This window comes from Manis pentadactyla, chromosome 12, assembly GCF_030020395.1.
Source record: "Manis pentadactyla isolate mManPen7 chromosome 12, mManPen7.hap1, whole genome shotgun sequence".
Classification (NCBI taxonomy): Eukaryota; Metazoa; Chordata; class Mammalia; order Pholidota; family Manidae; genus Manis; species Manis pentadactyla.
This window is the reverse complement of record NC_080030.1, coordinates 13,628,595-13,652,389: the sequence shown is the minus strand read 5'-3', so window position 1 is coordinate 13,652,389 and position 23,795 is coordinate 13,628,595. Positions and strand designations below refer to the sequence as shown.

The 23,795-nt window shown below is 41.7% G+C and overlaps 1 protein-coding gene and 1 pseudogene across 6 annotated transcripts in view; one reads left to right on the top strand and one right to left on the bottom strand.

Annotated features, from left to right (window-relative positions):
- The window catches only part of LOC118921346 (conserved oligomeric Golgi complex subunit 2-like), a 51,153-nt gene that overhangs the window by 7,797 nt on the left and 19,561 nt on the right, over positions 1-23,795 (bottom strand). The window contains exons 2-7 of one of the 6 annotated variants that reach the window (XR_008992862.1): positions 19,652-19,813; positions 18,499-18,564; positions 11,352-11,460; positions 10,651-10,798; positions 2,023-2,275; positions 745-863 (exon numbers count right to left, since the gene is read on the bottom strand). Coding sequence is in view for 2 of the 6 variants with exons in the window: in XM_057489430.1 (XP_057345413.1) it covers positions 11,413-11,460; positions 18,499-18,564; positions 19,652-19,813 (276 nt within the window). In the remaining 4 variants the exon portion in view is untranslated. The other 5 variants (XR_008992860.1, XR_008992861.1, XR_008992863.1 and 2 more) reach the window with 5 other exon arrangements.
- On the top strand, positions 6,928-8,287 carry LOC118920894 (chromobox protein homolog 3-like; annotated as a pseudogene).

The window sequence follows — 23,795 nt, the reverse complement described above, 5'->3', positions numbered from 1 at the left end:
TGTCATGGAAATCTTGCTATGCATACATTTTAATTTACTGTGTACATATTAGGTGCACAGTTTAAAAAAGGATTCTCTAGGACACAAGACAATAAACAGAACACAGGTGCTTTGATACAAATGGGCTGAATGAACTTGAATAAGACTATGTGACTGTTCAAACACACTTACATTACACAGTTTTAAAATTAATCTTTCACAATGACCAATTACTTCTCTGAAACTACTGTAGAGTTGGTAGAGGATGTACACCATTTCAGTATTAGTTCAGAGACTACGAAACAATTTTATTGGTGGTATTTATGTGTGAGGAGAAGAGAACTTTTACTGTGTACACTCTCATGTTGCAGGGGGCATGATTTAACAGTAAGGTTTTTATATTGCAAGAAAGAAAGCAAGTTTAACTATTAGTTATTCTACAAATGCTACCTAGAGTATTCTTCTCTAATTCCATTCTAACAGTCTATAAACTTCATCAAATAAAGTGATGGAAGTTAAAATTTTAACATTTTGTTTGTCAAGTTATAAAAGGAGCTAAAAGAAAGGAGTTCAAATCTGAAGTTTCTCAAATACCCACTCATCTGGCACCTATTCTTTCTTACCATTATGTATCTTCTCTTAGAAATGGGTTGTTTAATGCCTTATCCTAGCGGGTGACTCAGCTCCAATCGGAAAGAAAGAGGCTGAGACTCGGGACGCAGACTCCCGGGCAGTGATGGGAGGAAAGGGAGAGGGAAGACTCACCCGCAGTCCAAGGGGCACAACAGACCGCAGCAGCCGGGGGATCAGAGGCTGGGCGCGCAAGCAAGCTGGTCTTGATGCCTGCAGAGAGTCCCTCCACATTGTAGGGGCGCACTCTCACCCTGATCCAGAATCAAGGAAAGGCAAAAGTCAGAATTCTTTTTAAAGGCAAGGATGTGTAAATTTTAAAGACATGTCCATGCAAAAATACAAATTTTATCTAGAACACCTCATTTTCTGATGATGCAGCACTACTACACTTATAATGACTTGTGAGTTTTTATGACTGTAAAAGTGAACACGCTAACATTACAACGAAACTTGTTTATATTCAAGGAACATAGTATATTAGTTGACAAAATATATCTTCTTAGAGAAAAATTCCATCTGTTGAGCTCGCAAGGGAGGATCAGCTTTCCAATGTACAGAAGGCGACACCTGCTGTAGTGTCACTGGGACAAGCACTGACAGCCGTGATCCTAGGCCCTCGGCTCCCTCCTGCCCTGAGAGGCATGCAAAGCCACAAACCCCAAATACCCTGGATTACGGAAGCCCTGCCCCTTATCAGAGCTTATTTGTCCTCTGCTGCCTCAGTCTCCCAGTACATCCTGCACCGTGATGCATTAGGGCGGCACCCCCAGGCGTCGGTTTTGCTTCCCAACTCTGTTAACTGCTCCAGTAAAGACACACAGAATAACAGTCTTTCAAGATATCTGGCAATTTAGACATCTTGTCTTGAATACGCCAAGAATGTCTAACTGGTGTTAGACACTTCAGCTCTCTAAATGTAGAATTTGTTTCATCAGACTGTATTTTCTTTTTTATACTAAAAAAACCCCCACAAAATTATTCTAAAAACACATTAACAATTTTACTTTGTACATTTATGATATTTGTCATACTATTAACTTGTGTGTTACAACCATGTGATTGCTCATCTACAGAAAGAGAGGTGCCTCAAGCTAATCCTTTTCTGTTGTTATAACTTGCACACAGTAGGTAACTATCTATAAAATTGGCTTGTTGCTCAGTTTCAAAACCTGCTGTTATCAATAATGTACTGAGGTTAGAGTAAAATGATATAAAAGCTTTCTTTTTCAAAATGGCAATATTTAGGGAAAAGCAAATATTTCAAATGCAAAATGTCCACATTACATTTGTGTGAAACCTTTCTAAACAAATGATAGCTCTAATCAGAAGCTATCTCAAAGATTCTAAATACATATTTATTATCCCTAAGCAGAAAAACAAATCACAGCACGTTGCATTTTGAAAATTTACCTTTGCAAGCATGGCGTAGTAGACACGTTATACTTAATTAAGCAACCTGTCCTGGTTTCTGTATTGGGGGTTTTAACATCATTGCTTGAATCTTTTGTTGTGTTATCTTGGTCTTTTTCACGGTCTTGAAATACCACATTTCTTTAATGTTTATTTTCCACGTCCGGTTTTTCTGACTCTACATTGATACCTGTATCTTCAGGGTTAACTTCTGGGATTTGTTCCTCAGATGCACAGCCCTCTGTATTTTCTCCTATAGAAAAACATTTATAGACTAAGATTTGGTCAAATTTGAAAAACGTAATCAGAAGACATTAAAGGTTTTTATAGTTGACCATGCTTTCAAAATGTAAGTACCAAGCTGCCATCTCCTAACCATTACTTTTCTTAAGCAAATGCTGGCAGCAAGTTTAACAAACTGTTTATTAACCCCCATGTGTCAGGGACTACAGATACAAATATAAGAATGAAATAATTCTTGTCCTTTAAGTTCACATTCTGTGGAAGACACACACTTGAAAATAATCATAAAAATAAGAAAAATGCTATAATTGAGGTAGGAACAAAGGGTTATGGGAACCCCAAAAAAGGGAACAACCACTTAGGCCAGGTCTGAAAAATGAGTACTTGAGACTAAGGAAGACAATCTTGGTATGAAGCTTAAAAGAAAGTGATCCACAAAACCGAAAGTTTCTGTGATGACTGCCCTTGCACTGTTCACCATGTAAGAACTTATTCACTATGTAAGAATTTGTTCACCATGTAACAACTTGTTTGTTATGCTTCAGAAAACTGGAGACTGTTGAGAATTAGGCTTGGGGTTGATTAATGATTATGCATTGAGTCCCCTATACAGAATTTTATTGTTGTTAACAACCATTTGATCAATAAATATGAGAGATACACTCTCAAAAAAAAAAAAAGAAAGTGATCCACTTAGACAACATTAAAGGGACAGTGTGTGCCTGGAATACAGGGTAAGGAGCAAAGTGGGAACGTGGACAGGAGGTGATGAGTTCAGATAGGTAGGAAAAGGCTGGACTGTAATGCACTTAATATGCAAAAAGTTCGGTTTAAAAAATGCACTGCAGAGACAGACATACAGTTAGATTCGGTCACTATATAAATAGTTTAGGATGGCAGGGAATGAAAATAAATGACTTCTGATGGTTACAACACAAAGCTGTTGCAATAGTCTAAAGATGGTAGAGGTAGGTAGCAAGAAGAGCCCAATTTAAGAGTCACTGTGGGTTAGGACTTAATAAACAAATGAATACATGTGTGAGTCAGACTGAGTAGCGTCTATTAGAGGCATCCCTTCTAAAACTTCTTCCTTACGCGTCTTGAATGACAGAGGAGGATTTTTCTTTTCTTTTTTGGGAGGAAGAGATGGTGCTATGGGGAAGCAGTGAGGGAAGACAGAGTTCAAGCTGAAAAGACCTCACATTTGCTTATTAGGGACTCTTACTAAGACATGTTCCAGTTATATGGTTAAGTGAATATGTTTTAGTGAGGGCCTGGATTTGAAGTGGGGAGAGAAGGAATATGGATCCACGAATTCAACAAGTACGGAAGGGCCTAATCTATGCCCAGTGTTGTGCTGACACTGGGGGTACAATGCTGAGGAACCTGGGACACTGTCTTTGTCCCTCAAGTTTACAGTTGAAAACACAAGACAAAAAAAACAGTCAATCAAGCGCGTCAAGTACCGCGCAGAGAAAACCTGGGCGTGTAATCTGGCTGGGAGGGACAGGAAGGGTGCGGATCGGGGAAGGCTACACCGGAGGAAGCACATATGTGCTGAGGTCTAAAGAGTAAGGAGGAGGTAGCTTACTTACCAGCACAAAGACTGTCCTGGAGAGACTCAGAGGCAAGAGAGACAGTACATTCCCCTCCAGGAAGTAAAGCAAAGCAAAGAAACATTCAGGGATATGGCAGAGAGGGAGAGAGCAACAGGCAGGGGCTGAAGGCAGGAACTTCACAGACGAGTGACGGGCATTTTGGCGGCAGCGGTGAGAACGGACTGGAGCGAGAGCGGAGAGGCAGGGAACTGGGTGAGGAGGCTGCCGCAGTGCTGACGAGGGCTGTAGGTGATCTCGACTAGAGAACTGAGAATTACGTCTGAGAGAAGCAGATGGATGTTAAGAGAGGCTTAGGAAGATAGACTGAATTTGATTGGCTGCGAGCAGGGGTGGGGGCGTGGCAAAGAGATGCAGTGAAACGTAACCCCAGGATTTTTGGCTTGGAGAAGTGGACAGTGTCAGGCACTGACACAGGGAACCCAAGGGAGGATAAGGTTTACGTGATAACGATGTACGCAGTCAAGTTTGGGTATGTGGGGCTGAGGTATACGAGAGACACCCAGGCGGTGCTGGCCTCTCTCTCATTATGTGTCTTTTATTTCCCAGTGACATTTTCTTGCTGTTTACAAATAACATTAGTTTGTAAAATTCATTTTGTATCTAGAAATTACACATTGCAGAAAGCCAAGAATTTATGAACAGCATTTCTTTTTCCATCTAAAGACAAATCTCTGCGTGCTAGAAAATATTCCAACTCGTATTTTTCTATTAAGGAAAAATGGGACTAACTGAATCAGATTTAAATACTGGTTTTCTTTTCCACTTGTCTCTCGAGCCAGTGGGAATAATGAGGAAGAAGGCTTTTTATGAAATTGGTGATTTTTCACTTTACTGTCTTTTAGCATGTAAGACACAGGATTGGGACATTAAAAATTTTTTTAAAATTGAGATATAATCAACATATACTAGTATATTAGTTTCAGGTGTATAACATCATGGTTTGGCGTTGTATACATTGCAAAAGGATCACCCCAATCAGTCTAACTAACATCTGCCCACATACATAGCTATAACATTTTTTTTTCTTGTGAGGACTTTTCAGATTTACTGCTAGCAACTCTCAAACATGCGACAGGGTATTGTTAACTGTAGTCACTGTGCTGTGCTTCACATCCCCAGGACTTACTTATTTACAACTGGTAGTTTGTGCCTTTGGACCCCCATCACTCATTCTGCCAGGCTGCGGTAGTCCTACACCTCTCCTCCTTTTGCCAGAGTATACTAGACTTTCTCGGCGCCCCACCCATCTGACCTTCCTTCTCAAGCTCCTTCATTAAGTGGAACTCATAGTATTAAATCATAAGCACCTTCTGTACGTTCCCCTGGGGCACATTCACAGCAGCCATAGAATGAAATAATTGGTGTTGAACTAATAAATATACTGTACAGAAGCATGATCCCCTTGCATGTAGATAAGCCATTCGCATATTGATTCCACTAAACAGCTTTTTTGGGTAACGGGTAACCAAAAGTTACATATGGTCCCTAGGTATTTTGGTGTGATCTTTTACTTGGAGTTCAGCCCTTGGCCTGGATGCGTGCCACAGAACACGATGCCTACACACTCCACTCAGTGGGCCTGACAACCTGTAGGAATGTCTCATTTTACAGGTAAGTAAGGGTTTAAATTTCTTATAAAAGGGCACAGTAATTGCCACAACCTATCTAAATCTAGAAAATGTTTATGTTTTATATACCTGACACCTAGTCAATCTCTTTTCTCAGATCCACACTGTGCCTAGTTCCTGAATGAGCTTCTTTAGAGCACAGAACAGTTGACTTAACAGGTCAAAGTTTTTAGAGATCATGCAGTCAAACTGCCTCACGTTTAAGGCAGGAAATAAAGGCCTAACAAGGTAAGCAAACTTTCAGACACTTAATGAGAAATGTGGATTTTGAACTAGACCTACTAATTCGAAGTTCATTACACTAGTAAGTCCACAGAAGTTTGAGGAAAGAAACAACCTGCATAATCACAACATTGAAAAAGATACAAGAGAAATAATTCAGCAAAGAAATTTCACAAAATCACAGTTCACATGAGGGAAACCAAAGAAACTAACTTACCAAATTTAATTTTTCTTGACTCTTCCTTGTTAGAATATCTACAATCGCATGTCACATTTCTTCAATAGGTTTGATTTTTTTTTTAACAAAGAAAGCAGACCCATGTGAGTTCTATATTCTCATATCAACCAGGTCGCCCAAGTTGAAAATATTAAAACCAGTGATTAAATTTCATATTTTAAAATAAAGGCAGTCGTTCTTAGACCATGTTTCTCAGAGCATTCATGTCATCACTCAAATGCTGTCTTTTCCAATTTATAGAATAAAAATGAACTTAAGGGACAGAATTTCATCAGTTTAAGATTTTCCCCCATCATTTTTCTTAAGACTTTGGTAAATATTACTGCTCATCTGATATGAACACAGTTAATGTACAAGTAACAAATTAATATTATAATATCTATTAAAAACTGATTATATTAACTTAAAATTTGTATTAGTTACTCCCTTTCTCTTAGATCCAAACTCACGGTTATATTTTTGTTTCATATGCTGCTTGATCAACCTAACATACTTCATTCAAATTCAGCCATTCACTAGGTAACTACTATATGTCGGGTATTACAAATACTCACTGTATTTGTTTGAACTACCAGACCTGCAATGCAATTATTCACAATACTATGAAAAGGGAAGCTCTGGGTCATAGTCTTAGTCCTCTGACTTACTCCTGAACTGCTCGCTCATCCTGCTTTCCCCTTCCTGGGCTAATTCTGATCCTTGCCTTGCAGTTTCTGCTCTGCTGTCACATCTTTCTCTTCGCTGTTCTGTGGACCCTTGGCTCCGGTTGTGTGCGCCAGCTGCAATGCCATGACCCCCTCCGGGAGCTAACGCCGCCGTCCAGGTGCGATTCCGCCAGATACAGCCACCCTTCGGCAGAGCGCTGTACACACAGTCGCCGTTGGAAACTACCTGCCGAATGCTTGAGTTTTGACTCGGGTGAAGGGTCCAAGAGCATTTGTTGGCTTTGCCCAGACTAAAGTGAGCACATCTTTCTTCAGGAAAGTCTAAAGGAATTTTTTTAAACTTTCTTTGCGAACAATCTGCAAGAATGCATTTTTGAGAAACCTGGTCAAAAGGAAATACATTTTAGGAACATATGCCCATAAAAACAGAAAAACCGGGCCTGCCCCTCGTGGCTGTCCGGGCGTGCAGCTCCCCAGCCCCTAACCCCTCGGATGGGGCTCGAGGTTGAGGTGCACAGGGCAGGGGGGCACCGCAGAGCAGGGACCCAGAGCAGCTGGGAGGCAGTGAATAACAGCTCTTCAAGTCTGCAATGAAAAATGGCCTCCAATAAAACTATATTGCAAAAAATGGGTAAAAAACAGGATGATCAGAGTAAAAAAGTTGAAGAGGCAGAGCCTGAAGAATTTTTGGTGGAAAAAGTACTAGACCGACGTGTAGTGAATGCGGACATGGAGTATTTCCTGAAGTGGAAGATTTACAGATGCTGACAATACTTGGGAACCTGAAGAAAATTCAGATTGCAGAGTTAGTTGAAGCATTTAATTCTGGAAAAGCTGGTAAAGAAAAAGATGGTACAGAAAGAAAATCTTTTTCTGACAGTGAATCCGATGATAGCAAATCAAAAGAAAAGAGATAAATGAAGAGGCTTTGCCAGAGGTCTTGATCCTGAACGAATAATTGGTGCCACAGACCGCAGTGGGGAATTAATGTTTCTCATGAAATGGAAAGATTCAGCTGAGGCAGACTTGGTGCCCGCAAAAGAGGCGAATATGAAGTGTCCTCAAATTGTAATTGAGGTGTCACCCAGAGCACTGGGTGGAGCTCTTTTACATAGAGTCAATAGCAACATATTGCCCACATGAGTGGTGAGCTAGCCGACCAGGCCCAGGTGAGAATCCCGGCCACAGGAACTTTCATTTTATCCACACCTAACACACTCTTTAGTGAACACACAATAACTCAGCCCACCTTGGAGGCAGGGAGGGCAGTCTTAACTGATATGCTCCCCAACCAGGAAGCTGCTCTCCTGGAGGGAATCCCAGCAGTGGATTTCTTGTGTTAAGCTAATTTTGCAGAATTACCTGGAGGACTGGTAAGAAACTTCATCTCATCAAAGAAAAACATCTTGAGACCACTTAACAAGTCCACACCCCTAGCCCTTTGTCACATTCCTGAAAAATCCTTCCAAGGGGGAACCCCCACCCTTACAGTGCGCCTCCCTCTCTGAGGTAGCCCACACTCCCCTCTCTCTGAGTGTGCACTTTCTCTCTGTAAATAAAACTTATACTCTACTTCACTGCTGTGTCTCTGCCCCTCAACTTCACTGCTGTGTCTCTGCCCCTCACTTCTTTGCTGTGGCGGGGACAAGAACCAAGGAGAATACACAACACCCTCCTAACAGGAGTCCCAGTCCAGGGGAGGGATGGGGGAAGGAGAAGGCTGGGAGGGCAGGGGGAGAGGGGTGCGAGAATGGGATCAGAGAGCTTGGGGAGTGCAGAAGGGAAGCCTGGAGGAGGAACTAGGAGGGAATGGCAGCTGGGGAGCGAAGCCACGGAGCCTCAGTGCTAGTGACGCAGGGACCGTGGGTGCAGACCGAGTAGGAGGGCCTCCGGAATAAAACCCCTACCGAAACTCCGTATTAAACAATTAAGCAAAGTTAGTCACATTAATTCTCAAAAGTAATATAAGCGTTCTTGTGTGAGATTAATTAAAACTAAAAAGCCAGGAGTAACTTGGCCTGAAATGTTTGAATATCCCCCACATAAGAAAAGATCACAGCATAGCCAAAGTCTTCATTGTGTCAATTAAATGAGGTTCTTGTAAAATGTACCATAGCCTGCTAAAAGGCCCGGCTTATTTTCTTTAACTACCCAGATGCTGCTTTTCTTCCTCTAGCCCTAATCAAATGATGTGCAATGTAGGCAAGTAATACTGGCAAGTAAGCAAAATAATCTGGAAGACTGATAAGAAACTTAGTGTCTCTTCGAAGCTAAGCATTCGGGGACCATTTAGCAGGTCTGCATCCCTGGCCCTTTGTCTCTCACTTGCCTATAAATCCCCTAGACTGTGCATCACCTCAGGGCTCTCTTGTCCCCTCTGGGCAGGGGCAAGCCAGGAGCTCTGTCCTCTGCTTTTTCTCTAAATAAAAGCCTCGCACATGCTCTCCTACCTTGAGTGTTTGCAAAGTTTATTCTCTGAGCCTGTGAACAAGAAAACCAGCATCAGCTTCTCTGAAGAGCCCGAAGACGGGGAGCCCCCAGAGTCCATGCCTGGGCACAGAGTAGCGCACCAGGGGCCAGAGGGCCCTGCCACCTCCCCAGCACACGCCAGGTGGGGAAGGTGCGCTGCAGCCCACAGTCAGGGTGGCCACACAGCCGTGTGAGCCTGGTGTCCCAGCACCAGCAGTCCAGGCCACGCCGTGCTTGGGGAACCTGCACACACCGGGGCAGGACGGACCGCTAGCCCAGTGACCACCCAGCAGGCCCAGGGCTTCTGCTTTGTTTCTGGGCCCAGAAGCTCTTCTGCATCAGGTGTAGGCTGGTGGGCCATGCAGGATGGTTTATTTAGTATTCCGCTGAAACTTCAAATATTTCTTCAATTTACTACACTAGATTCATTCAGTGAGAATCAAAGGCATAAATTACTAACTGAAGTATTATCACTTATTGATAAAGAAATGACGTAGGTCACTCGTCTCTTCCAGCTCCATTGAGACTGCTGTGAAATACAACAGGATACAAAGAGGAAACTGACAGACCACTTATTTTCAGTAATCCTAATGAACTGCATGGATTATCTTTACTGATTCTTAAATTTTATTTTTATCAATGGAATTCTAATTTCCCCTCTTAAAAATGGAAGACTTTCATCCTGAGGTCATGATGCATAGAAACTTTGAACTTCCTGGACAGAAAGAGCTTTCAGACACGGGTCTGGAAGGACGTCTGCAGATACTGAGGACAGCCTGGCAACGTCTATCAGTTTGAACCTGATGAAGATGCCATTTGTATGTGTGGAAACACTGAGTACTGGCAACTTCCTAGAGCACAGCCTATAATCTGGCTGCTCCAAGGCAACACACACTTACTCCTATATTTTAGCTGTATCCTAACAGGTGAATGATACTGGGTAGCTGAGTTCTGGACTTACTGTATTACTCTGCTCATTTAGCAGCCTGTAAAAGTCCTTCACATTTTTTATTCCTTCCCTCCCACCTTCCTGCTCAGCAAACTCCTCCACATTTTCTAAGACTTGGGCCCAATTTATTCTGGGAAGAGCTCCCTCCCCACGGACTTTCCATGTTCACAGAGCTCTCTGCACGCTCCCCCACCAGGCATGCTCACTGCAGGGCTGTCATCTGCTTAACTGTTCTCTTCTACCCATGAGGCCAGTTGTTCAAAGACGCTATCTGACACCCTAACTGACATTTAACTTACATACCATAAACCTGACCTAGAAGTGGTTTGGTACATACCTTCTTCCTAGGCAAGACCTTCACCCCCCCTAAATTAAGATGATCTCTGGGCTATGGCCTCACTAGAATATACTACAGGGCACGCAGGATTCCTGGTATGCTGACTGTGGCCAACAGGGACCAACCCTTTTTACAATTGATGCTGCAGTAACTACAAGAATCTCCCCAGAAAGAGTGCTGCTCTACCACCACACTGCAAGAGCAGATGCTCCATGGCCGCTGCTGAAGGCCCAAGGCACACACACCTCATCCACGTACCGTTTCACTAACACTTGACCAAGTAAGGCCTCAGCATCCCAGGTCTTGTTAATCGTGGAGTAGGTCCGTAAGCAGTGCCGTATTACATCAACGTTGGAGGTCTGAAGCCCTTCTAATAGGAGGCCTTCCAGCGACCGTTGTAACATGACTGAAGAAATAGGTAAGAAAATTGGAGTAACTTCTAAAACTTCAAATATTTACATACCAAATCTATTATTCTAATAGAATACATGCAAAATGAAAATATTAACACTTCCTGTAGAGTAACAATGATTCTCTTCTCCTCCCCAGTCTCTTCATAAGTAAATCTTTGCTTCCTCAAAGAAGAGGTTAGACAAAATTACGGAATGACAAAAAGAAAGTTATTTTTCTCTTACGCTATAGAATAAGTCTTACAAACATCATGAATCTAAAGCCCAATCAAGGACTTTGGATAAATTAACTCTTGTTACATCATATATGTCAATTTACAAGAAATTCAGGATTAGTTTTACTCTTATAATTCAGAGAACACGCCTGTGTTTTACATGAATTCACCAATGTGTGGCATTCAGGAAGCAGGGGCCCAAAAAACAAACTGAAAAAATTCTGAAGTAGTTTCAGAATCCTGTAGGTCAATAATTATTAGAAGCATTACTAGGTGAAAGCAAAACTATTTAGCAAATTCCTAAACAACAACTGTGGAAATCTAAAACACTTACTGGTCTTACTGTGTCCAAAAGAGGCATGCCTTTGCTTTGAATAGCATGAAACTGTAACTGGTTAAATTCTGTGGCAATTCTCTGCAAAATCTGTCCAGTCAAAAGTGGCCTGGTAGAGACAATTATAGAAATTTAGTTATATAGGAGTTTAGAATATAGAAATTAAAGAAACACTTTAGAAAAATTAAGTGTTTTCATTTTCGAGAGAACACATCACACAATTAGCCATGGTGGTGTTCCAGCACCTGCCGTGTTGTGACTTTCTCCAGAGAGGGTTTTTCCAGGGCCCCCTCGTCTTCAGGGGAAAGCTAACACGCCTTTCATGCCTCCAGTTCCCACTGTGGGCCATAGGCACCGACCGCTCCAGGTGCCCGGGGGTGGCAGCTGAGTCCGCAAGCCCTGCTGCTGCTCAGGTGAGACCTGGGGGCTGCAAGAGGTCAGGGCGGGCACAGCCACAGGTCCCCACAGCCATTCCTAGGCTCCGCTGCCCACGACCGCCTTCATCGTCAGCTTCCCTTTCCTCTCTCCCTTGCCCTATCCTATTATTCACACCCGAGCCCTCTTCTTTTCTCGACCTGTCTCATTCTCCTTTTGTCTAAGACACCAAATGCTTTTTTCTCAATAAAGTAAAACTGTCCCTCTAACAGCAATAAACAAAATATTGCAGAACAGCTTAACTTGAAATTTACATTTACCAAATAAAAGAGCAGTCAGTCTCTATATTCTGGGTCCCAGACAGAGGACGTTCATTGTGTATCTGCCGTAAGGTGTAATAAATGCTTTTTCCCCCTAAAACACAGTAGATAGCATCAATTCCACCCAAAAGGAAGTAGCAAAAGAAGAAAAATACAAAGGCATTGAAGCATCTGCTGGGCTTTCCTGAGGCATCCTGTACCTGTTCATGACCAATCAGTTAGGGAGGGGAGAAATCCACATCATGAGAAAATGTGAAATGCCACCACTGACCATCAGTGATCCACCCAGCCCAGTATTTGTAGCCTCCAAATTAGGTCAGAGGGACAGTAATTGCCCAGTGTGACCAACGCAAAAGGTTAACTCATAACGCTTTCCTGAATGACCTAGTGTACGTTTGTTCTTCATAAATCACCTAAACATTTTTTGCCCTAACGAGCATGATGTACTAACCACTCACACTGTCCCGGTTTTCCCTTCTCCACAGCTCAAAGATGCTGATCTGAGTTAAGGAAAAGATCCTCAAAGGTGATTCTGAGCAAGGTAGAGTATCATGTTTATTGTGTTAAAGATGGAACGCTGCAAAGGTACAGTGATCACAGGTATTTCTGTCAAAGGAGCAGAGGAGGACCGGGCAGGATGGAAAGGAAGCCGGGAGGCAGGTGCCACGGACGCTGAGAGGGCGCAGCTGGTGGGGCTGTCAGTACTTCTGAGCACACCAGAGACGCAGAGCAGTTCACGACAAATGGGCTACATGGGACTGGTCAGGATGGACATTCATGGAGATGTGATAAGCAATGACTAAGGAGGTAGAAAGGGCCGAAGCACACACGCAGGGGCCTGAGGAAGCAAACAAGGCAGCTGCTGACCATTCACCCATCTTGACTATGAAAGGAAGCAGCGACCTAGGCCCCAAGAAAGACTTCCTCTCTGAACGTCTCATTTTGTAATCTATGTAACAATGGGACATGGAGCATAGTGTCTCTAAGGTCCCTTCCAAATTGAAATTTTAATTCCTAAAATTAAGAAACCCAGGATGCCTCTATAGCATGACCCAGAGTTGGAACTACTTTGACTCTGGGCTTCAGCTGGTTTTGCAGCAGATTATTCACGACTACTCATGGAGAAATGGTGCGGCTGTCAACGAGACTTTACGACAGACCCAAGTGAGACATGACGAGGGCCTACTGTGTGCCAGGCACCAGCTGACAGGACCCTACTGACTGTCAGACAACCGAGCGGGGTCATCACTAGCCTTCCATTCCAAATGACACCGGGAGCTGAAGTCCCTCGATGCGGGCTGCCCAGCTGGTACATGCAGTACAGACCCATGCTTTTCCCACTGTACCACACACTGATCTCATCTGCTCACCCAGCTAGCTGATATGAAGTTCAGACTAGGCAGGTAGTTGGAGTCCCAGTATAACAAAGGAAATGGTTGCCATTTTCTTACTGTACAAGCTTTTTCTTTCCTGTTTCTTGATTTCAACTAAATGTCTCCTATACTATTTCTTATAGGTATAGTGCTTGCACAAGACACATCAGCGGTGATACTCTGTGCAAATCCACAAAATCTGAGCAAGATGAATGCTCTTCTGCTCCTTGAAAACCAACAAGGATTTTGTAGTCCTCACGGAAGGTAAGTCCAGAGAGGAATCCTCACAGCGGGCACCCTGAAGGTGACGTGCTGGGACAGTGGCCTGTGACTGAAAGCTCTGTAACACCGTGTTCTAGCATCACCGCTTCACGCACTCCACTTCCCTGAGCTTTGTTCAAAAACACTAAGCCTTAGGCTTGGATTTTCCTCTTTTTCAGAAATAAGTTCTAATTAAAAAACATTTTTTTAGCCTTGGTGTGAAGTATTAATTTAGTAAACAATACTGACCTGCTTACTTCTAGGGCAGATGTTTCCCTAGACCTTTGAGAATTTAAGATTTTTTCAATATTCTTAAGTGAGAATAACTTGGATAAGCCTCAATACACACATCTATAAAAATAAAATTAAGGGAAAACGTTATACTATATTTAGTCTTACTGATCTTAGTGCCCCATGCTAATTGCAGGAAAATGCAAAGCCGAAAGTCAATTTAGAATTATTTCAAGCATCCTACACATGTTAAATATTTCTATAAATACTGACTTCCCAGGAAAGCAAATCTTAATTTTGGCTTTCTAGAACATGTACATTTCAATATTCAGCTGCAAGTTTATGATTAAAAAAAAAAATCTACACTTTTTTGCTTCTCATTTTCTGCACTCTTATTCCTTCTTTCTTTTTTCCATCTTAAGTGAACCTCTCTATTGGCACTACATTTATTTTCTTATGACCTTTTTTCATGTTTTAATTCTAGTGTCTGATATTTATCCTCTCAGTTTACTCATGCATGATACACCTACATGTCTAAGTGTCAATTCACTGAAGACATTATTACATTATAAATATCAATGGGGTTGAAGAACATTATAGAAATTCTCATCTTTAGAAGAACATATAGATACAAAGTCATTCATGAAGCAAACAGTTACTGAGCACCTACTGGTAAGCTCGACATTCTCCTAGAACATGAGGACATCTGTGTGTAAAACAAGAGAAACTGCCCGCTCTCATGAAGCTTACAATCTTTTCTAGAAATGTACTACATTCCTGAAATATCTGGACAAGAGCTGAGAGGACAGCTAATGGAGAATTGAGTGGTAGGTCTGTAAAACAGGCCTTTTCCCTTGGGATTTTTAAAAATATGTTACTGAACTTAGAAACAATGGCGAGAGCACCGGCTAGAGTCAGAAGCCGTGAAGGCCGACCCAGCACTGCCATTACATGATAATGATCAGTAAGACCAGAGAACGGAATCAAAACGAGGACCACTGAATGTGAATGCAGTGCTTGGAGAAGCATATTTAAGGGGGGAAACAAAAGGAGAGATAAACACGGCAGAATGAGAGAGCAAAACGCTACTTTTTCAAAAACAACCTGCCACGGAACACTGGGAGTATTTGATTTGGAAAGCCCAGTTAGGCCCTGCCTCTACCTACAAGTACCTTCTTTACCAGCACGCCAGAAAGGTACATGCCTGTTAAGCTGTAAAGTGCCTCACTGATATTACTACGGTTTATTGAACTGGAAGAAATGAGGAATTTAAATTTCACGACCACTCAGGTACCTCTATTCTGTCTTACTTCAAACAGGTAACATAACATTATAATGCATAAATATATACATACAAAAGACCTTTAAAAAACCAGTTTCAACATAGTCTACAGGCACACACCTGATCATCTACATTTGCTCTCTTACAACACTATGTTTTCTACCTTTATCTTGCATCTACCTACCACTTCAGCATTTTATTTAAAAAAATAATAATAATAATAAAAGGGAGAAATGTGGGATTCACATATAAATCAAGTATAAAAATCAAACGAATATTCATATTTGACCTGATTGTTTATAGTTCATAATGAGTGATCAAAACCGAAAGTTTTTGTGATGACTGCCCTTGTACTGTTCACCATGTAAGAACTTATTCACTATGTAAGAATTTGTTCACCATGTAAGAACTTGATTGCTGTGCTTCAGAAGATCGGAGACTGACGAGAATTAGGCTTGGGGTGGATTAATGATTGTGCATTGAGTCCCCTGTACAGAATTTTATTGTTGTTAACTGTTAACAACCATTTGATCAATAAATATGAGAGATGCCCTCTCAAAAAAAACAAAAACAAAAACAAAACAGTTTCACAGTACTGAGAAGTATGAGAAGTGAGAAGGCATGAGGGGAGGGCTTTTAGCTGGCACAGAGCATAAGAAATATATTGCCTTCTTTAAAAACTTTAATGCTACCATGAATAAATTAAAACACAAGGAGAATATGCGATTTCCTTTGTCTTTTAAAAAAATCAACTAATTTACCACAGTCCTTTTATTAATGGGATGTCAGTCAGACCAGGGGTGACAAGACCAGGCTCCAGCTCTGGAGCTGAGCTACTGATGCCTCAAGCCGAGGCGCCCACTCCCTCTCCGCGAAGGCCCTGGAGGAGCCAGCCAGACCGTGGGTCCCGGCTCCCAGGTGCTCCAGGGAGCCCATGCAACACTGGTGTGGACCTTTTTGTCCCTAATGTCCACTTGTTTAGACATTCATTCATCTACTACACAGATTCCTTCACTGACAGATAACCTAACACTCTTTAAAAAAACAAAGAAAATGTACTGCAGAAACTGATTGGTAACATTACAAAATTTATACATGTAACTCAATTCCATAGAACTTAACATCTATAAGCCAAATTATGCAGATAGTGACAAAAATACAAAACACTGGACACAACTGCCATCAAGGATACTCATAATTTGGGGGTAAGATGACACACAGAGAGCTGAGGTCACACAGAATTAGTGCCCAAGAGAAAAAAAATACATACACAACGAATGTCATGGGTGGTCAGGACAGAGAAAGGATAATCTGAGTCAAAGTACAGGAGAGTCTGGAGAAGAGTTAGGGCTACAGTCTGACTCTGAAGACGTGTGTATGCTGGCAGAGGTGGGGAGGGGGTTATCAGAGGGCAAACGCAGGAGGAGACGACTGCGTGTGCCAGATGCAGGGACAGGGAGGCACGCACCTGGGTGCACTGCCGGCTCCCCTTGCAGAGAAGCAGAATTTAAGAGGGATGGGCTAATTTAGGAGGACTCCACTCAGATAAGGCCTTTACACTGGACTCTATATTTGGAGAACTAGGGAGTGCTGAAGCACTGATATATCATGAAATGTTTGGGAATAGTAGGAATCAAGAAATGAGGAACAGGATGGCTGGAATGTGGGAGAGGTCATAGGTGGAGAAACATGTCCAGAAGCTAATGAATCTCGTCAAGTATGAGGTGATTGGGAATCAGGGCCAAAACAAAGGTAATGGCACCAACTAGAATAAACCAGACAAATCACCACCATTCCACAGAAAGGTGAACTAACTCATTCAACAAACATGATGAAATACTGTCAGCTATTGTGGAAGCCAGTAAGGACACAAGGAGGAACAAGGCAGAAACAGTCTTATCCTCCAGGGGTCTTAGAACCTCACAGAGCAGCTTGATGAGTTGAGATCAAAAGGCGAGGGCAAGTCTGTGGCTGATTAGGAGAAAAGTGGCTATAAAGGTGGCTGTGGAAAAGGGGCGGGGATATGATGCTGGCAGGCAGCGAGGCAGGACCAGATCCTGCGTGCAAGTGGCAGCCCAGGAGGTTCAGAGGACAAGTCAGCAGAGCACATCTGCCCGCAGGGAGGAAGTCTGGGGAGAAGGGCGGACGGTAAAGGAAGGTGAGGCTCAGGGAACACCACAGCCACAGGCTGGAAGGGAGGGGGTGGCGCGCCAGAACGACGGCCGGAGTGCCACCCGCGAGCTGCTGTTGGGGTCCAGCTGTGGGGTCCAGCAGCGGGCCACAAACCACTTCTCTTCCATTCCAAGGAAAAGCACATGAACGGGCTTTTGTGACATTCAAACAAGACGTAAACACTCACAAATATGTGCCAGTTCAAGGCACAGCTCAAACTTACTTCTTTTTGACATCTTTTCTGCATACCCCTCTTCTGGATTGCTCAGAATTGACATTTATTATTCTGCGTTTTGTCTTTTTTTCCAGCTTTATCCATGCATTGTGTCTTTACTTACAAGGCGCCAGGCACTGTCTTAGGGGCTGCGTGTGAGAGGCCACTCAGGCTGGTGTGGTCTAGTGGGGATACACATGGGAAGTGGGGTACAGTGCATCACGTTTATGGCAGGGCATCACAACTACTCGAGACGGGGCGTCCGAGGCCTGAGCCAGACAGGACACCGGGGGAGGACAGGGCAACGTGATTTTCTGCTGGAATTGATGCCCAAACTCCCCTCTACTGTTCATCCAGGAGGAGTCCCGCTTCCCAGGGGCTTAGAGGTCGGGGTCCCACAGCACATTTTCCCAGAGGAGCATTAAAATGTAACATTTATTAGGCATTACATTTTATTATCCCTTGGATACATGAGATGTTAAACAGCTTTTGTGAACTGGTCTAGGAATCTAACCACATCTAAAACATTATTTGGGAAAATACTTGTAAAATTACAAACTTTTAAGATACAAGCCATTCATAAGTTGGAGACCATTTACATATGAGTGAGGCGGCTAAAACAAGCTGAATTTGGAAATGCCCTTCTCTTCCCCTAACATTTTAAGCCATCTACTCGCAGAATCTGTCATTTTCAAATCAAATATGTTTCCTAAGTTGTAAAAAACAAACCAGAGAACTTTCTGGTTTTGTTTGTGTCTGACTGTAGGAAGTTGACAACTTCTTTGAAGGTGGAATGCTACAATCAGGGACCATTAAAAAACAACAAATCTAGCAAATTAAAAAAGGAATTCTTCCTGGAGAAGACAACCGGGCACGCCATGCTTTACCACAGACTGTTTAATATTATCTGATGACTTACCAGAACCTCTTCTCGTAACTGTCCCAGAGGCGCAGGGAGCTGGTTGAGGGCTTTGTCCATGCCGACCTAAAGGCAAAATCATGTTGCCACAAGCACATCACAGCAAGGGGTAAGTGCAGGATCTGCTTAATGACCAAGGTGTACTAGACTTAGGTTCTTCTCTGTGCAGCCACATCCTGCTAATCAGCTAAATAGCAGAAATGTTATTTTGCCACAGGTATTACTCATAGAATATGGAAACATTGTTAATATTCACTAGACTATAAAAATAAGGGCATGAAAGCTTCCTTATGTGCAATTTGTCTTTGGATGAAGTTTTACATGAAATTGAAGAATTTTAATGGGTGAGGAACAGCTATCTGCCTACAATTTAGGATACTCTACCAGTTGATGTGAAAGTCTGATGGGCTGTATCTCTCAACATTATTGTAAACCTTGAGAAAAAATTCAAAATAATAGAACAGAAATGAAATGGTCTGGGTTCCTAATCCTACTGGAACATTTATCTTAGTGGCATATTTCCCAAAAGCAAATATGGCTCATTAACTGTCATGCTTCTTGAAATTCCCAATTGACAAACAGATTTAAAAACAAAATAAAATATGAACAAGAAGACTTTTTGTGCGTATTAAAACTCAAGCATTTCTAAATGATTTTTACAACCAACTGACAAGTTTATTACAAACCATTCTTATGTTTTTATAAAACCACGTCTCCTAAAGATCAATACTGGACAATGTTCCCTCAACCTAGCTCTGACTAGCAGCACATAGACCTCAAAGTTAACTAAATATTTCCTTAGGAAAACCTGATTATTTTTCTTGCAAATTAGCCTAACCAGTGAGATTTCATAGTAATCACTTAGCAACTAACACAAACACACACCCATATCACTGTACTTCACTTTTCACTATTTAATAATAAAAATCAAGCAAGAACCATATTAAATGAGTAAAAAAACTAAAGACAAAAGATGTTTATCAAAAAGATTAGTTCTTTTCTTGTTGAGATTAGTCATTTTTTCAAGTTGTTTGGGGAAAAATCAACCGAAAGGTTTCTAAAAACACTCAGCACTTTTAAGAACAAATGAGCAAGAAAGAAGTGTGTGTGTGTAAATATACTGACAGGTAGGAACTGTGGCTTAAAGGTTTACCAAGTTTGTTGAAAGGTTAACAAAATCTGCATAGTCCTTGTTGATGAGTCCGACCATGGCGGTCTTAAGAAGCTCATCGTCGAGTTCCAGGTCGTCTCTCAGTTCCTCCAGCTGGACGTGCTTCCTGCCGCCAGATACAAAATGATCCACATCGAAATCTTCCTAAAAATAAAGTCAGGAAAGAAAAAAAGTATTATAATGATATCACATTTTACATACACAAATAAGAAAAGACAAACAGTAAGAAGGAAAGGCAAAAGGCCCAGAATAGTCAACACAATTTGAAGGCAAAAAGCAAATCCAGAGGACTGATAACTACCCGACCTCAAATGTTACTATTAAAGCTACTGTTACCATAGAGTGGCGCTGGCCGAAGAGGAAACAAACCCGTGGAACAGAACAGACAGCCCAGAGGTATGGAAAGGCAATTCATGGAGAAAGGAGAGTCTCAAGCAAATGGTACTAGGACAACGGGACATCCACACGGAAAAGAAAAAGAAAATGAAGACACAGACCTTTCATAAAAAATAAACTCAAAATAGATCACAGACCTAAATATAAAATGCAAAACTTCTAGAAGGCAACACAGGAGAAAATCTAGGTGCCCTTGGATTTGGCAATGACCAACACCAGAATATTAAACAACCTAATTTAAAAATGGGCAAAAGATCTTTAAAGATGTTCAACATCATGAGTCATTAGGGAAATGCAAATTCAAGTGAGATACCATTACATATCCATCAGAATGACAGAAATGCAGAACGCAGGCAACCCAAATGCTGCGAGGGCATGCAGCGGACATTCATGTCGGTGGGAATGCAAAACAATACAGACGCTTGGGAAGACAGCTTGGCAGTTCTGACAAAACTAAACATACTCTTACCGTATGACCCAGCATTTGCCTTCCTTGTAGTTGCCCAAAGGAGTTGAAAAGTTAGGTCCACACAAAAACCTGAGCACAGATGTTTATAGCAGCTTTATTCCTAACTGCCAAAACGTGGAAGCAACCAATATTTCCTTCAATAGGTGAATAAACTGTGGTACAGCCACACAATGGGATGTATTAGTGAGCGATGATCGAGAAAGCCAATCACTAGACCCAAAGACACGGAGGAGCCATAAACGCACGCTGCTGGGTGAGAGGTCTGTCTTCTGAAAAGGTCAGATACTGTATGACTCCGACTACATGACATTCTAGAAAAGGCAAGACTTTACAGAGACACTAAAAAGACCAGTGACTGCAGGGCTGAGGGTGCGGAAAGAGGAAAAGAAATGAATAGGTGAGGTTCAGGGGTTTTTAGGGCAGTGGACCTGTTCTGTATGATACTGTAAGGACAGATACGTGAGCATCATCAAGCATCAAGACCCACAGAATTTACAACCCGAAGACTGAACCTCTATGTAAACTATGGACTCCAGTTAATTCTGCATCAGTATTGGTTCATTAGTTATAACAAAAATGCCACAATAATGCAAGATATTAGTAACAGGAGAAACCATGAGAGGGGTAGAGAAGGGATAGATGGGAATTCTTGCTTTCTGTTCATATTTGTATAAAACTGCTGGAAAAAAATAGTCCATTTATTAAAAAACTAACTCTAAGGTAGATGAACTTTCTTTCACTTTTGGAAAATAAGCTATTTTCATTAAAAAGCATTTTTGAGGTGGACTTTTTCTTTTATTAAAATATATGCTTCCTTCTATGTCTGAAAAGCTGGAAGGAGTCAAGAATTATGCTCTTTAAGTCTTAAATTAGAAGAAAAATAGTTTCTCTTTCTACTTGAACACAGATAAAGTACAAATCTCCCAAAAGGCCAGAAGTTGTGAAATCTCAAGAGGTATTGGAAAAGAGGAAACAAATCAGCAAAACAGACCAGTTGGAGGCAATTTAAGAACCATTAGCAAGAGTAGCAGTGACAGCATTCAGGAATGACAAACAATGACTAACAGAACTAGGGAATTAATATTTAAAACTTAACTAAGACGCAAATATTAGTTATCTTTTTTCTTTTTTGAGAGGGTATATCTTATATTTATTGATCAAATGGTTGTTAACAACAATAAAATTCTGTATAGGGGACTCAATGCACAATCATTAATCCACCCCAAGCCTAATTCTCAACAGTCTCCAATCTTCTAAAGTATAAAGAACAAGTTCTTACATGGTGAACAAATTCTTACATAGTGAATAAGTTCTTACATGGTGAACAGTGCAAGGGCAGCCATCACAGAAACTTTCGGTTTTGATCACGCATTATGAACTATAAACACTCAGGTCAAATATGAATATATGTTTGATTTTTATACTTGATTTATATGTGGATCCCACGTTTCTCCCTTTATTATTATTATTATTATTATTTTTAATAAAACGCTGAAGTGGTAGGTAGATGTAAGATAAAGGTAGAAAACTTAGTTTAGTGTTGTAAGAGAGCAAATGTAGATGATCAGGTGTGTGCCTGTAGACTATGTGTTAATCCAAGCTAGACAAGGGCAATAAAACATCCACGGACGCAGAAGATTTCTCTCAAAACAGGGGGGGAGAGGTTCTAAGCCTCACCTCTGTTGATCCCCAATTTCTCACCTGATGAACCCCCTGCGACTGTGCCTGTCTTAGGTTGTTCCTCCCTTGAGGAATCTTACCCGTCTCTGGCTAACCAGTCATCTTCCGGGGCCATACAGGGAAATGTGAAGTTGGTAAGTGAGAGGGAAGCCTTATTGTTTGAAAAGGTTAGCTTTTTACTTCTTTGCAGATTTATGCCCTGTGGCTTCTATGCCCAGCATTTGTCTTGAGGTATCTTTACCACTTGGAGGAATTATGATACTCGGTAAATTCGAAATGAGGCACGAATTCTATTTAAGGGTTGTAATTAGGAAGGAAGAAGAAAAGCTGTAGAGGTAGCAGACGGCAGAAAACCTGGGAAGATTGATCATTTCTTTGACATATCTTCTCGTAGAGTAATTTAAGCATGTATACGTTTAAACTACTAATTAAATTGCACACACACATTAACATAATAGGAATACAGTTACATAACCAAAGCAGATCTATAATTACCAGCCATCCCCAGTGAAGCCAAGAAAACCAGTTAGGCACCCTAGGCATTTGTGAAAATTTTTCTATGATATGATGGATATTGTCCAACTGTACTTGAACAGTCTGAGAGAAATTAGACAAATTAAAACAGCCCATTCCTGGGAACTGCTCACATCCCATATGTTCTTTTAACAGTAGATAGTCTCTAGTTGTAAGATTTTGGAGAGTTACAACTTGCACTTCTCCTAATTCTTGGTTGAGTTCCAACAGTGTAGATCCAGTCAAATTTGTTGTTTTACTGTATGCACAGGCCAGCTTAGATATCTCCTTCTTTATTCCCATAGCAAGTCCAGGAAACGGTGGGATGAATGCAGCTACAACTGCAGCATCGCCTGGATCTTTGTGAGGCTTTTTGATGATCATCTTCTGGTATGACTCTTCCAGAGAGTGCCGATGTTGGAAGTTCTTCATATCGTATCTTAGTTCATTTTCTGGGTAGCCAAATTAGGCTTTGATCCTCTGTATAAACACAAACAGACCCTTTGCCCACACTTTGATCTGCCCTTTATACCATTGTGTAGAACTCATTGGAGGTCACCACACAGGAACTGCTTTTTTTTTATTTTTTTTTTTTATGTGTGGATACTACATTTCTCTCTTTATTATTATTATTTTTAATAAAATGCTGAAGTGGTAGGTAGATACAAGATAAAGGTAGAAAACATAGTTTAGTGTTGTAAGAGAGCAAATGTAGATGATCAGGTGTGTGCCTGTAGACTATGTGTTAATCCAAGCCAGACCAGGGCAATAAAACGTCCACGTATGCAGAAGATTTCTCTCAGAACAGGGGGGGTGAGGTTCTAAGCCTCACCTCTGTTGATCCCCAATTTCTCACCTGATGGCCCCCCTGCGACTGTGCCTGTCTTAGGTTGTTCCTCCCTTGAGGAATCTTACCCGTCTCTGGCTAACCAGTCATCTTCCGGGGCCATACAGGGAAATGTGAAGTTGGTAAGTGAGAGAGAAGCCTTATTGTTTGAAATGGTTAGCTTTTTATTTCTTTGCATATTTATGCCCTGTGGCTTCTATGCCCAGCATTTGTCTTGAGGT